At 39.5% G+C, this 14,492-nt stretch overlaps 1 protein-coding gene across 5 annotated transcripts in view; it reads right to left on the minus strand.

Annotated features, from left to right (window-relative positions):
• Positions 1-14,492, minus strand: part of AFG1L (AFG1 like ATPase) — a 54,537-nt gene extending 40,045 nt beyond the window's left edge. For 2 of the 5 annotated variants that reach the window (XM_077926127.1, XM_028723105.2), the window contains exons 1-5: positions 14,244-14,492; positions 12,452-12,675; positions 7,090-7,141; positions 6,214-6,315; positions 4,469-4,599 (exon numbers count right to left, since the gene is read on the minus strand). In XM_077926127.1, coding sequence (XP_077782253.1) covers positions 4,469-4,599; positions 6,214-6,315; positions 7,090-7,141; positions 12,452-12,675; positions 14,244-14,355 — 621 coding nt within the window. In that variant the 5' untranslated portion in view covers positions 14,356-14,492. Of the gene's footprint in view, positions 1-4,468; positions 4,600-6,213; positions 6,316-7,089; positions 7,142-12,451; positions 12,676-13,729; positions 14,063-14,243 lie in introns of those variants that run through there. The other 3 variants (XM_028723104.2, XM_077926126.1, XM_077926128.1) reach the window with 3 other exon arrangements.

Below are 14,492 nucleotides of genomic sequence, written 5' to 3' on the forward strand. Positions count from 1 at the left end.
CAACGACTGTGGTGAGCTCCTAGAAGGTTGGATCTGCCTTATCCTTGGCAGCCCCCTCCATGCCACTTCAGCTGTGGCTCCTTGGCAAATAGGAGGCGCTGCTGGTCTCCTACCACCCTTGTTCCCAATGTAGATCTTCACTCACCCCGCCTTCCTTGGCAGGGGAGTGCCATTTTGTGGCTTGCCTCAGGTGATATACCTCACATCCATCCATTCCAACCATCCTCTGTTTGCACTACTGCTTTACTCTATAAGCCCAGTTTAGTCTCCAACCCAAGTATGTGTCCCTGGCCTGATATCTGTACATATAACAACTATGGCTGCTGGAGAGCAAAATCAGTGCCTCCCAAACCAGTACGACATGAGGACTGCTCTTGATCTGCTGTTGTCCCCTTGAACAAGAGGAGATGCAGTACCCAGCTGTCATTATTTCAGTGTCAAGGCTGTCACTTGGAGGAATTAAAAGAAAAAGGAATAACTCAATCTAAAGATTGCCCAGGGCACAACAATATAGAAACGTTTTTTAGAAACATTAGCTTCTAACGTTTTTTTCAAATCCTTTCTATCAGTTACCTATAGAAAGCAACTTTATAGGTGCTTTTCTTCAAACAGTTTTAGCAGCAGAGAAAGTGAATGCTAGAAGACATTTGGGTCCAGCAGCCCAAGCTGAGATTCATCTCCCTGACGCTGGGTAACTCTGGTGAAATCATTTTCTCATATTTCAAGTATCAATTGGCAAATGGAAATCATCGTGACCACAGAGCTCTTTTGAGGGGGAAGTGGTATCTTATCAGATAATGTATCTTGGTTGCCATTTCATTTTTTCTTCTTCAGAAGTACACAGTGGATAATATCTTGCTTCTAAAATTACCTTCACAAGGGTATTCTTTCCATGCTCCCTTTTTCCAGTGGAGAAAGCTATTGTTGTAGCATATGAAATTCAAAGCTACCATCATCATCCACACGTCTAGTGGCCAACTATCTAACCCATTAAAATTGTATCTCACTGTACTTCATCTTGATGGCAGCCCATTAATACACATACTCTATGATCATTCAGCTAATGGCTCTGGAGCCAACACTTACCTCACTCACCCATTTAACAGTATCCAAGGCCTTAAAGTCAAGGTATATTATATACACTACATCTCCATAGTCTGCTATGCCAGTTTCCTATCAAAGGAGGAAATTAGGCTAGACTGGTATAATTTGTCTTTGGCTGATTCATGCCATTTATCATATTCCCTATTCTCCACTGGTCATTTACAAATGGTCTGCAGCTCAGTTGCTGGATATAACAGGGACACAATGGGACTACAAGTATTTTAATGATGAACTCCTCAACAGATTTATCACCTGTCAGGAAACAAACACACTTGATTGCCTTGTGCCACCTTGATTACTATTAACCAAGCTGTGAATTTTCACATGCCAAAGAGAAAAAAATATGGGATATTGCAAAAGGGAAGTGGCAAGTTTCCACACAACAATGTGGACAGCTCTGATTCTGGGCTTCTTGAACTATAAAACTGGAATAAATTTGGATTACAACTTTGTAGACGTACTTTTGTCTAAAGGAAACTCTGGATAATCTTGTTTCAAGTATTATAGCATGAAGAGGTCTCTGAAGGCACTGTTTGTAGGACAAAACTCTGCTGAATGAAGCAACTGACTATTGCAGTGGAATAAAATGCCCTATTGAATGCAGGAGTGGAGAAAGCAGCTCAGTTCAGAATTGCATCCACAGCTTCATTTCTTTGTTTTGTCCTGTGACAAAGAGAGTAATCTACATTATTAAGTGATTGTGCTAGCCAGAAACAGCATCCACACTGACTATGCTATTCAGGGCATCCAGAGGATCAGTACACTGATCAGTGCAGATTTCAGCTCATTCCCAAGGTAGCGCAAGATGAAACTTTACAAGGTCAAAAACAGGATTCTCAACCCTGTGTGGGCTTCACAATGCAAAAGGGCTATGCAGGCCCTGACTGTCCATCTGGCAAATGCCATACTGGCTGGTGCACTGAAGGCCCTCTGTATCTGTCTGCTGTGTGCAGAGGAAGGATGCTTTCGAACCCCTGCTTTCGAACTCCTTTGGTCGTCGTCCCGTCCCCCCTCCCCCCGCTTCTTGTGGGTGACAGCGTTAGATGGTGACTGAGGTAGCCAAAGCTCCTGCTGCAGCAACTTGTGGAGAAGCAGCTTTAGATGCAAGCCAAAGATGAACCGGGCATAGCTGTGCCTAGTGGCAGCTGGAGGCAGATGGCTCTGGGGACAAAGCAGAATGGGAGGCTTTCCCCAAGCTGGCTCTGAGGAGGGAACAGGGAGAGAGTAAGAATTGGAGGATGGGGGCTCAAGATCACCTGCCTCCCCTTATGGACAGCAGAGGAATGTGAATAGATCTCTCCTTTTCCTCTCTTTGGTTAGTGGCATGTCACCCAGATAGCTGGAAGAGGGAGGGAAGGACTTGCACCTTGGCTGGCTTATGGTTTCAACTGCAGAGAAGCAAGTAGGCAGAAGGTAAGGGGCTGGGAAGGGAGAATGACTGGCTGAGAATGGAAACAAGGTACAGTGGTACCTCGGTTACATACGCTTCAGGTTACATATGCTTCAAGTTACAGACTCCGCTAACCCAGAAATATTACCTCAGGTTAAGAACATTGCTTCAGGATAAGAAAAGAAATCGTGAAGCGGCAGCGCAGCGGCAGCAGGAGGCCCCATTAGCTAAAGTGGTTCTTCAGGTTAAGAACAGTTTCAGGTTAAGAACCGACCTCCGGAATGAATTAAATACATAACCAGAGGTACCACTGTGTTGCTGAAATTCCATAAGCCAAAGCAGCCCATATAAAAACGAGTCAGGAAGGAAGAAGAGCTGTAGGGGAGGAAAGCCACTCAGGCCCGCAAGGGTAGATGCCCCAACCTAAAGGGTAGATTATTTGGTTTCAACCCATGCAGGACCTGAAGGGGGACCAGACTGTGGATATTTAAGCAGCGTTAGAAACTCCCATTGTTCCATGCACATTTTGCAACAGGAAATTTCATTAGCGTGAGCTGTTTCTGAGCTCTGGACGCAGTACTGCACCTAAGATTTCAGATTAAAACTGCAGAGTGGAAGCAGAGGAGGACCTTTTCCTGCCTCCCCACTTCCAGCTATTCTCCTAAGACTGGAGAAGAGACCCTCTTAAGAATATTAGGAGGGTGGGAAGGGAAGGACTAGGCCATGTGAAAAATTAACATAATATTTTAGCGCAGTTCATTTATTTTCAGCTTTGTAGTCTTCTTATAAAGAAAAGCGTGCCAAGACATTCTGTTGTTGTGCCCAGAACCTAGGTTTAAGATGCCATTTAGCTCCTAGCTAAGTCAAGAAGCTATCCCAGTAACTGTCCAGGACAGCAGAATCCATTAAATGCTCCCTGGTGGAGAAGACAGCAAGCAGGACACAGTTTTCTGCACCAGACAATGGGAGCTCTGGGCCAGAGCTCTGCAACAGTTAAATAAGGCATTTTTTTAATTAAACACATATTTACATTTAAACAAGTGTATGACATAAAGCACATAATCTGGCAGAGCCAACAGAATTGAAGCTAGGCTGGTGTACTGTCTGTCACAGGTGCTGGGGTGCATTTTTAAGGAAGAATTGGTGTGTGGGAAGGTTTAACAAAGGGTCCACAAAATGCACTTGCCACTACTGTATGCAACCACCTTAGTCCCTCTTCCCCAGTCACTACCAGGTACTGGTATTTCAAAGGAAATAAGGTTAGGAATTACACTTTACCAGCCAGCCTTAGGTAAACCTTTGTAACTGTCAATTAAAGATACTGTAACCTTATTAAAGCAAATACAAGTCTTAAGGAAACAGTTAACAACTGACTTACAGTGTTTACCTTATTTTACACTTATAGTTTATAATAAATAAATAATATCTTGTAACTTTTACTTATAAAAGTGTGGCTGGCTAAAGTATCACAGCCACTGTGTTACAGTTAAAGGTGTTGATAAACAGTATAATACAGATATATTATATTTGATGGGAGCAGTTAGAAGGTGAATCAGCTGTGGTAAAAAATAAAGCTAGTTCTCCACATGCTAAAGAAAAAGTGAATTCACTGCAACTTGCCTTCTACATGAACATAATGGACAAAGAGGACGAGTCTATCACCTATACATCTACTTGAAGCTGTGGCTTTAGGCCATGTGAACATCTATAGTACAACTTTAGATCTAGAACAGGGCAGCCCACAGCTACAGGCTCTGGTAGAAGTTGGAAGGGGGAAATGTTCTACAGTACGCTTCCAATAGCACATGAAATATAAAGCCAGCAAAATATCTTAGTGGAACAACCAGGACACCATGCAATTAGACTAGTTCGTATCAGCAAAGTCTTCAAATGGCTAAGCTGAAAAATGTTTTGCCAGTTTAAACTTATTTCCCAGAAAGGAAATTAATGCACTTCTGGTCTAAATATTATTACCTGAAATTCATCAAAGCACAAGAGACAAGCCTCCTCACTTATTTCAGCAGCTACTGGGGCTATTGGGTCATATGATTTAGCCATTAATCCAGGTTTCCGTTTTGGCAGGGTCTGTTTAAGGCGATGTATTCCTGAAGAGAAGACAATGCACAGACAATAAGCAAAAACTAATTTTTGGTCTAAGTAAGCCTAAATATAGCATCATGCTTACCCATTAGTAAAACCAGCGATATGACAATTAAGTCAAAAGTGAATTTTAAAATACATTTTAAAAGTTGTCTGTTCAACTTTTTGGAGGTTTATTTTATTTTTATTCAGTATTGCTTTTTTTCTAGACCCTGGATGAGAATTTGAATTGCCAAATCACAAAAAGAAAAAGAGCACTTCTGTGTGGAAGGGGGGTGAGGTAACCACAAAGTACTGGAAAATAGTAATAAGATAAAGCTTCATAGGTTTACAAAATGGTGTGGGCATGGAGGCAGGAATGTAGCCTTGATTGTTGAAAACTACATCTCAGGAAATGGTTTCAGTCAGTTGAGTCAGTCACAGAAATATGAAGGTCTGTGTAACTATAGTGAGTTGGCTCACATGTAATATTAAGGCAAACCACGGCTTAGTGTGAATAGGCAAGTGAATAGAGCAAGTGTAAGTAAACAGAGAAGCGGGAAAGGATATAAAGAAGCTGTGAAGAAACCTCACATAAAGTCCGGGAACGTTAAGGACTAAACATTACTAGGATGGGAGGTGGAAGAGGTCTGTGTGCCAAAGTACAATGAACCCATATTTCATGTTTTGACTCAAAATAACTAAATACTTCAACTACAGGTCCTGAAGAAGGTGTATTGTGGAGAAATAAAACTTCTTATCCCACTTAACATGCCACCTATTACACAAAGCATTACTAAACTTGCAGACAACAAATTACTAGAGAGATTATCTTATTATGGTTGTGGGAACACCTCCTCAAGCACAGACCTAGGGACAGAATAATGTATCTATCTATTGATACTTTTAACATTTCTGTGGGACAATGAGCACCGGAATAATAATATTTATAGAATGTAGGACATCAGCAACGAGATATGTAGGACATCAGCAACGATATATTTTAGTCTACCTTATATATGAATAGGAAGATGTCCGTGGTTGGTTGCATAAGGAAATCACTCACTCTCATTTGATGGCCTTTTCCTATATTCCTAATTTGATGTCCAAACATCTCAATTCCATAATGTTTACTTGAGTGAGAAACAGAAACTATGTATCTGTTTCTCACTCTTCCTCCCCCCCCTTTTTTACTAAAATGGTTTTTAACTCATTTTCATGTATATTTCTATCACTGAATATGAATGTAACAGGAATGCAGAAGACAGGATCTGCTTTTTAGTTAAAACCAGAAGTCTGTAATCATGCAAATAAATATGATGTAACACAACTGGTCTACTGCCTGCTGATGTCACAGAAAAAGTGAAGTCTACATACTCAAGTCTTGCAGTAATTTTCCCACAGCAATTTCTAAGGGAAAGGAGCATTTTGGGATAACTTTATTCAAAGTGAAAGATCAGAGGTCCCCCAGAAACAACCTATACAAATCCCTCGTCTGTTTTCAGATAATAGCTCTCCCTTCTGTCACAGCAAAAGGATTCAGGAGGAGAAGGATGAGAAGACATTAAGAGGCAGACAGTGTTATGAACATGGGACATATCCATACCATACTGTACTGCATCAAAGAGATTTAAACTTACTTTTGTGCACATCTAACATGAAGCCATGAAAATGGACTCTCTTTTTTCTTTCTACTTCTATATGAGAATAAAATATGTCCATCACCATTGTCTTTCCTGTGCCTTCAAATAAAAACACACATACCCAACAGGTTGTTAATTTAAAACACTATGTACTGATTACAGTAATGACTGTTCATTAGCATCGAGCTAATGAAATCATAATCGTGATCTGAACAGTACAAAATCATTATCTTTGGGAAACAAGACTTCAGCTTATGTGGATGGAATTGCTTGTATTATCAGAATCTGAACTAAATATAATATCAGAACCAGCAACTGTAATTATTGCTTCCATTTGAAATACTTTCAGCAGCACACATTATGAATAAATGTGATGCCTCTCTTCTTATTTTCAATTTTTATGTATCAACTACAAATGCAGCCTTGTTTAATCAGTCCAAGGGTCCATCTACCAAGCATCCTGTTTCCAATTGTGGCCAGAAAGATGCTTCTGGGAAGCCCACATAAGCAGGGCATCAGGTTAGCTGGCTGACTACATTGTATGCAACCCAGTACCAAGCCTTCAGAGGTACACTGTAACTGAATCTGGAAGTTGTTTGAACCAATAGCTAAACCTTAAATTTGATGCATTGCAAAAGGAACCAAATTAATATGGGTTTAACTGTTTCTTCTTCGATGTTTGTCAATAGATATCTCTGTCTTGCACTTAAGAATAAAGAAATAACATTTTAGCAGCTCAAGGCAAAAATACTTTGATCTATTTAGTCCCATTACCATCAACAGAATTAACATTTTTCAGTGACTAGGTATTATTTGAAAACATATGCAAATATTATACTGGAAAACATTCAGATATACTTCTGCTAAACTTACCAACATCTCCATAGACATAAAGGCCTTTGGGGGGTTTATGTCTTGTAAACAACTGAAAATAAAGAAAATCATTCATTATACTTTATTTTGCTCTGATAAAAGCTAAATAATGAAACAGACACAATGTACAACACATATTTATCAGGTACTCTGTCATTTGCAGTAAGTTGAGTCTGGCTTAGTTTTGACTTACAATGAAAATATATGAAAAAACAAGCTTTGATAGCGGATGGTGTCCTATCAATTAAGAGCGAGCACAATGCAATGAATTGACTGTTGGGTTTGGCCAGAGTCCAGATTAAATAGATGACTTTGGGCATCATCATCCAGTAAGCCCAATATACCACCTCTCAGGCATGCTGCAAGGATTTTAGGGAAAAATATCCTTTTGGATATTTGGATTATAACATATATACCTAATAATATCCTGGAAAATAATGTTTGGGCTTGTTTGTTTTTAAAATGTTAAAGTTCCCATTATGTTCAACTAGGAAAGGAATTAACCCTTTAAAGTAAAACAGTTATTTCAATAAACATGTGAACCTTGCTTCCTAACTCACCCAACTTGCATTTCTGAGGACTTCCTGTACCCAGATCTTTACAGCTTTGTCTTACAGTTTGTGTCTATGTTACTTGGGAAATGTTAGATGTATACTAATTTTCTGTCCAAGACAAGTCTTCAGAAAAAGGACTTCAACTAATCTGAATTTATTTTTAGTTTTATGATGCTGGTAATTTCTTATGGTTGCTTAGATCTGTACCTGGGAGTACAATTGCCATACAATTAGCCTTTCTGAAGTAATAGTGGTGAAGATGGTGATCTGAAAATTCCTCTCAAAACAGAAACCTCATAAATGGTCACCAGTGTCTAGCACTATTGTGTCTGCAACCCAAAATTCATGTTGCAGATGTTTCTGATTATCAAAATATTTTATTGGCTAGTTGACTCATAGCGATCAAACTGCACTTTAGCTTTAGTCCCTGCAGCTAGTATTTTATTAAACACATACCAATAACCACATTTCAAAGCATTTAGAAATAAAAATTGCAAACTTGTACATATCTGCAGCAACAGTAACCACTTCAACACACACAACAACAAAACTCCACAAAATAAAACTATGGCAAATGTCCATATTCTGTAAAAATATATATGCTATTGATCACATAGGAGATATCAGTACATAGAAGCAGGCATCTGCATGTGAATTGCACTTCTTCATCTCACCCCATATGTGCCAAATGGATGTATATATATGAAATAAGGTGGGGGATATAGCAACCACTAAATTGATCAAGGTTCCATCTATATTTCCTAAGATGGAGAGATTCAGTAATGGTGATATTTCTGGCCAGCATTATATGCAATTCCCATATTTATGGCTTTGGAAGAAGCAACCAAGTTTTTGGAACAGGATGGCAGGATGTTTTAAATGCATCAACTATACGTACATAGTCTATCTAATGTAACATTATATACCCTGGTATTCTTAGAAGTACTAATAGTGGTCAGTCAGACAGATCTATTCGAAAATTAAAGATAAATAAGCTAGCATCCAAAGAATTATCTAACTGGTTTATTGTGCCCAGTGTGGCTTTAAAATAACATTTATTGAACAGAACTTGCATGGAAAACAACTTTTGAAACTGGGGAGTTTGCTGTACAAAGAAAACAAGCATAGAACCATTAGTAAAAGCCTTTGATCTCACCTCAAGTAGCTCTTTGATATCTGTCACTTATATAAAAACAATCAAGCATGCTGAAATATTTGTCTTTAGATTTTCAACCCACTACATCATTTGCTAAGCAACTGGAGAGAATTATTTTTACATATGCCTGTTATTCTAAGCAGAAAAAACTGGTAGTGAGACAGGTCTCATCAGTTTATGTGATTGCATAGATATTCACCATCATATTTCACAAATGTACTAATTTAGTTATTGCTTTTACAATTTTTTAAATGTAACACTAGAGCTGAAACAAATTAAAGTTCAAATTTTTTTATCTCACGTGGAGCTGAGCAATTTCTAGACCGTGTTTCAAATAAAAACTGCATTACAGATAAGTATTTTCCTCATCAGTTTGTCAAGATTCTTTGCCTTTTAAAAATCAGTATATTCAGCAAGCCACACAAGCTAACTATTACAACTTAAACCACTTGAAGATTTAATTTAGAGCCAAATTAAACTGTGCCCCAAGAAGTTAATTTGGTGGACATTTGCAACAAGGTTTTAGATGTTCTGAAACTGTTTCAGTAATAGTTAGCTGCAACTACTGTAGTAAATTGTGCTGCGAAAATACAAGACAAAATTAGGGTTGTTTTCTAGCCTGTCTGTTTTTTAAGGACTTGTTTTCAAAATGCTTGCTTACTATTATTCAATATACTTAATTATTCAAAATTACTTAATATTCAAACACTGAACAAGGAAAGAACAAAGAAATAAGGAAACGGAAATGGTTATCTGCATTAGAATACTAAATAACAGAGTAGAAAATTGTGGAGATTACATTTTACGCCATTAACAGTCCAAATCCAACAGCTCCTTTTTTTTGCAAGAAGAGTATTTATAAGCGATCTGGAGTTAAAGTTGAGCAGTGAAGTGAACTAGTTTATAGGTGACACAAAGTTATTCAAGATGGCAAACTTGTAGCCAACAAAAAAAAGTACTCCAAAAAGTATCCAAGCCAGAAGACAGAACAACAGTGATATACACTGCAGAGAGTGTATGGAGGAGAAAGAAAATCTTAATTGCATGCATGTTGAGAGGGGAGTCAATACTTGTGCTAAACAGAAATCTTTGGATAACAGGACAACATGTACTGTACAGAAAATATCAGTTCAGTATTAAGAGGTAATCCTCATAGCATTGCTCATGACTGAAGCTGTGGGGAAAGGTTGTATGCAACTGTGGAGGGGATGTTTGATCTAATGGCCAATTCCTAATATAGGGGGGTTTTTTGAGGGGAGAATTATATCTTGCATTACAACAGCTTTGCTTAAAAAAAGAAGTAAATACAAAGTAATAGTGTTAGACTGTTGCTTTAGCTAGTTACTTTTTATTTTTAAAAGTTCTATATTGCTTAACTACATATATTGCTTAACTACAATGGTCTTTATGGGGTGTACAAGAAATACAACACAGAAAAGGTATAAAATCAGACTGCTGAAATAAAATGCCTGCTAGAATAAAGAGTATTCAGTAGATGCCAGAAGCTTAACTGGGAGGGGGCCTGTCCTGACCTCAACTGAAAGAGAGTTCCACAAAATTGGGTCCACGATACTGAATACATGGCTTCTGGTAGATATGAGCCATGCCTCTGAGCCACAGGGATGGCTGACAGGGACTTCCCTCAAGTCCTCCGTGATTAAGCAGGGATATGAGTGATTAGGTGGTCCTTGCGGCATCCTGGAACCAAGTTGTTAAGGGCCTAGTAAATTAATACAAGAACATTCAAGTTGGCCTGGTAGCATAGGGGCAACCAGGGTGACACTTTTTAAACACCACTGGTGGTGGTGGTCTATATGGACCATTGGTCTAGGAGTGCAAGGTTGCTCATTACAACCTTAGACTCAACTGCCTACCACTATGTTCTACCCAACTCATCTCATCCACTTTGTCCAGTATCCCTACATATTTCCTACCCTTTTCATATTCACCCTTCCAAGGGTCTTCTTAGTTAATTCCCAATACATGACAATACAAGGGACTACTGACGTTTTCCTCTCTGTAGCCTAGTGCTGAAAGTCTAGCAGCAATGATCCAAAGACTTAGGCAGAAGTATCAAAGGCTATGTTTAAGGAAGCTTTTAATGCTTGATGGACTACTGTATTTTAACATTTTGTTGGAAGCCGCCCAGAGTGGCTGGGGAAACCCAGCCAGATGGGCGGGGTAAAAATAATATATGATGATGATGATGGGATCAAGTATAGTGCAATAAAATAATCAATTTCTATCATTCATTTCTGTTTAGAACTCCGACAATTGTGTTCTGGCAAAAAGTTCTTTGTGGGACCAAGGTATTGCCTTCTGACAGCAATAATGAGCAATTCTAATGGTGAATCTGTTCACCGGGAAGTGGGAGAAATGACTTTCACCATGATTTTGGAAGCACAAAGGCAGATGTACTGAAGTCCATGGAATAGTGGCAGCTAGATCATATTGCACCTCATGCTAGTCTTACTTTATTGCAGGAGAAACAGAGTTCAGAAACCTGAATAAAGCTTGTAGGCCAAACATTGTTTCTGAGAACTGAGATTAAGTTTGGAATAGAGAAAGCCCTGCCACACACTTGAGAATTGTGGACATTTAAACAATATGTGTTTAACTGTGAACAAAACTTTACAAGGCATGTACATGGGTAGGGCCTCCCCCTTCAATATGAATGGGTAGGGATTTCACATCTAATCCATAACCAAGTCAGAACAACTTCATCAGTTATTAAGTGATATATTTGACCAGAGGTGGCCAACATGGTGCCCTGATGGGCTCCAACTCCATCTTCTCGGATCACTGGTCATGATGGCAAAGACTGATGGGAGCTGTAGTCCAACAACATCTGAAAGGTACCATGGTGGCTACCCCTACAGATCTGATCAGAATTACAATACTGGTTCCAGCTCAAGAAACATACTGTTGATCTGTCCTCTCCATCAGCTCTTGCCACTAGTACTTTAGCCTGGACTTATAGATTAGGTAAAGTCAACCAACTGCACTTTTGCATGATTAAAACCAAAGCAGGTTGCCATTGTGGCAGCCTGACAAAAAAAAGTGGACAGGGGATAGTTCACCATCAACAAAAAAAATGGGATTCACGAAACATTAAAAAAAAATGAGTAGGGGAATACAGGTAAGGTTTTGCAAAATATCAGTGATCAGAGGAATTCAGATATAGAGCACATAGAGCTCCCACATAAGAAAGGCCTTCCATGATGGTTTTAGGCTTCATTTTTCCATTGAATTTGCAGAGCTAACAAAATCAAAGGGGAAATACTGTCATACCTGGGCTCCATATGTGCACCATAGGATTTTGGATCAGAACCCTTTTCAACAAGTATATAAACTGGTATTCTAAATTTGCTAAAAATCATTTTGTGGTAAAATCAACTTTTAACAAGTTTCTCATTTAGACAAAGAATGTAGTGCAGTGGTCATTACTATTTTTGTAACTGTGAGATGAGGCCCGAAGTCCCAGCTCTGCCTCACAGGGTGGTCCTAGGTGTGTTTTCTCAGCCCATTTCTCATGTGTAAATAAGAATTATTAAATGTTACCGTCTACACAATTGTTGCAATCAGAAGTAAGGAAAAAAACCTAAGTTGAACATTAAAGACTCTACAGTAATGTCTAGTGACAGAATCTCACCTTTGATAAGATGTGCTTTGGACTGATACTATAGCCTTTAAGGCTTTCATGCAGCTTCTGCAGGCATTGTACAACTTTTCGTTGTTGCTCATCGTTCCTCAGCTCCTCGGCTTTGATCAGAAATTCATAATGTTCTAAAGGTCCATTGCAAATCAACAAGGCTTTGGAATTAGCATCTGCTCGAGTGCCACTGGCAGCTTTCTCAGCTGCCTGAACTGTGTAAGCTGTAAAAAAGAAAAGTGGGGGTGGTAAATAATCATTTATTTTATTGTCAATGGAAAAGCTTGAAGATTCAGAGACATTCTTATATGTTCAAATATACACATAGCCATATCAGACTCTATTTATTTACTGTGCCTTTTAGTCTAGGAGGTGCCTATTAGGCTCCTCATGCTGCAGTCCTACACACACTTTCTTGGGAGTACTGTATGTCTTATACAGACGCTTCAGGTTACAGCCTCCGCTAACCCAGAAATAGTACCTTGGGTTAAGAACTTTGCTTCAGGATGAGAACAGAAATCACATGGCCCCATTAGCTAAAGTGGTACCTCAGATTAAGAACAGTTTCAGGTCAAGAATGGACCTCCAAAGCGAAATAAGTTCTTAACCCGAGGTACCACTTTATATATGTAGAATGTATAGGATATGATAGGATGTTTTGTTATCTGGTGTTGGGACAGAAGTAGGATAATGAGATGCACTTACACAGCCTGCTGAAATTTCCTCTTCACCACAAATATAAAAAAACGTAGGAGTCCTGTCCTTGTTGGAACTGGCCAGCATAGACAAAAGTCAAATCTGTAATTATCCATTGTTCTTGCTCTGCCTTTTGTTTCATTGCTCAAGTTTGAAATTTTCATTAGTTCACATATAGTATTCTATGACAATTAGCCTAGGGCTAAAAGGAGCTGAAGTCCAAAACAATTGGTAAACAGGAGATTGAGGAAGACCAACATAAGCTTTAATGGACTTCAGTGCATTTCACTGGATGCATAAAATGTTTTAAGTTTACGTTACACAGTAAATTCACTATGCTTGAATAAAACACATTCTGGACTGAAAGCTTGTGTGCAGCATCTAGTAGATTTTAGACACAACATTTATTAAAATATTTCTAAACCACCATAAGATAAAATATCAGGGCAGTGAACAAGAAAACATAAAAAACCATTAAAAAGAATTAAAATGACTGGTTCATCCATTTAAACAGCTGCAAAGGTTTGGTAGAATAAAAATATAGTATAATAATAATCAGAGTTTTTTTGTGATGGTACTCACCAGTACAAAGTACCAGCACCTCATTTTTTTTAACCAAAAAAACACACACTAATAATGATGATAAAACAGTGTGTACAATGTTGCAGGGAAGCACTGACATTTTGAATTCTTCAAACTTAAGAAAAAGGCAACAGGAAATCCCTTCATGGTGGACAAATATTCTGAAACATCACAGTCAAAAACACTTCTTATCTGAGTATCCTTAAATGCCACAGAAAATAATCGCCACTGTTCCAAAAGGCCCCATATGTAAGGTAGTGTGGTTTGTGTAAAGTTGGCGGTGAAGGGAAGCCCGCAGAACATCTCCAATACATTTGCTCCTGAGGAAGTCGAGGGAGGAGAAGGAGCGCTCCTAGTTACCGAAGGGGCTCCTGGACAGAGGGGCTTTGGCCCAGTCACGACCCGGCGGTGAAGCAGAGGAGTAGCCGCCGTTTGACAGGCGTTAACTCTGGGCAGTGGGCGCTCAGCCCTCCGCGGCCAAGACCGCGCCGTCCCAGATCTAAGCGGCACTAACCTTTCCGCGGGGCGCCGGCTTCAGCCCACCCGGTTAGCAGGAGAGCCGCGTGTCGAGCGGCAGCCCTTAGAAAGCAGCGCCCAGTAACCAAGGGCGACACGGGCGCCGCCATCTTGCAGAGGCCCCCCGCCTATCCTTTTCCTTATGAAGGAAAACTTTATTGAGAAGAAACGGACGCAGGCAGCCACGAGTCAGGCCGGTTCCAGTCACCTTCACCTTGAAGCGGCGTTCCCGGCACAGACTACACGC

The sequence above is a fragment of the Podarcis muralis genome, chromosome 3 (genome assembly GCF_964188315.1).
Source record: "Podarcis muralis chromosome 3, rPodMur119.hap1.1, whole genome shotgun sequence".
Classification (NCBI taxonomy): domain Eukaryota; kingdom Metazoa; phylum Chordata; class Lepidosauria; order Squamata; family Lacertidae; genus Podarcis; species Podarcis muralis.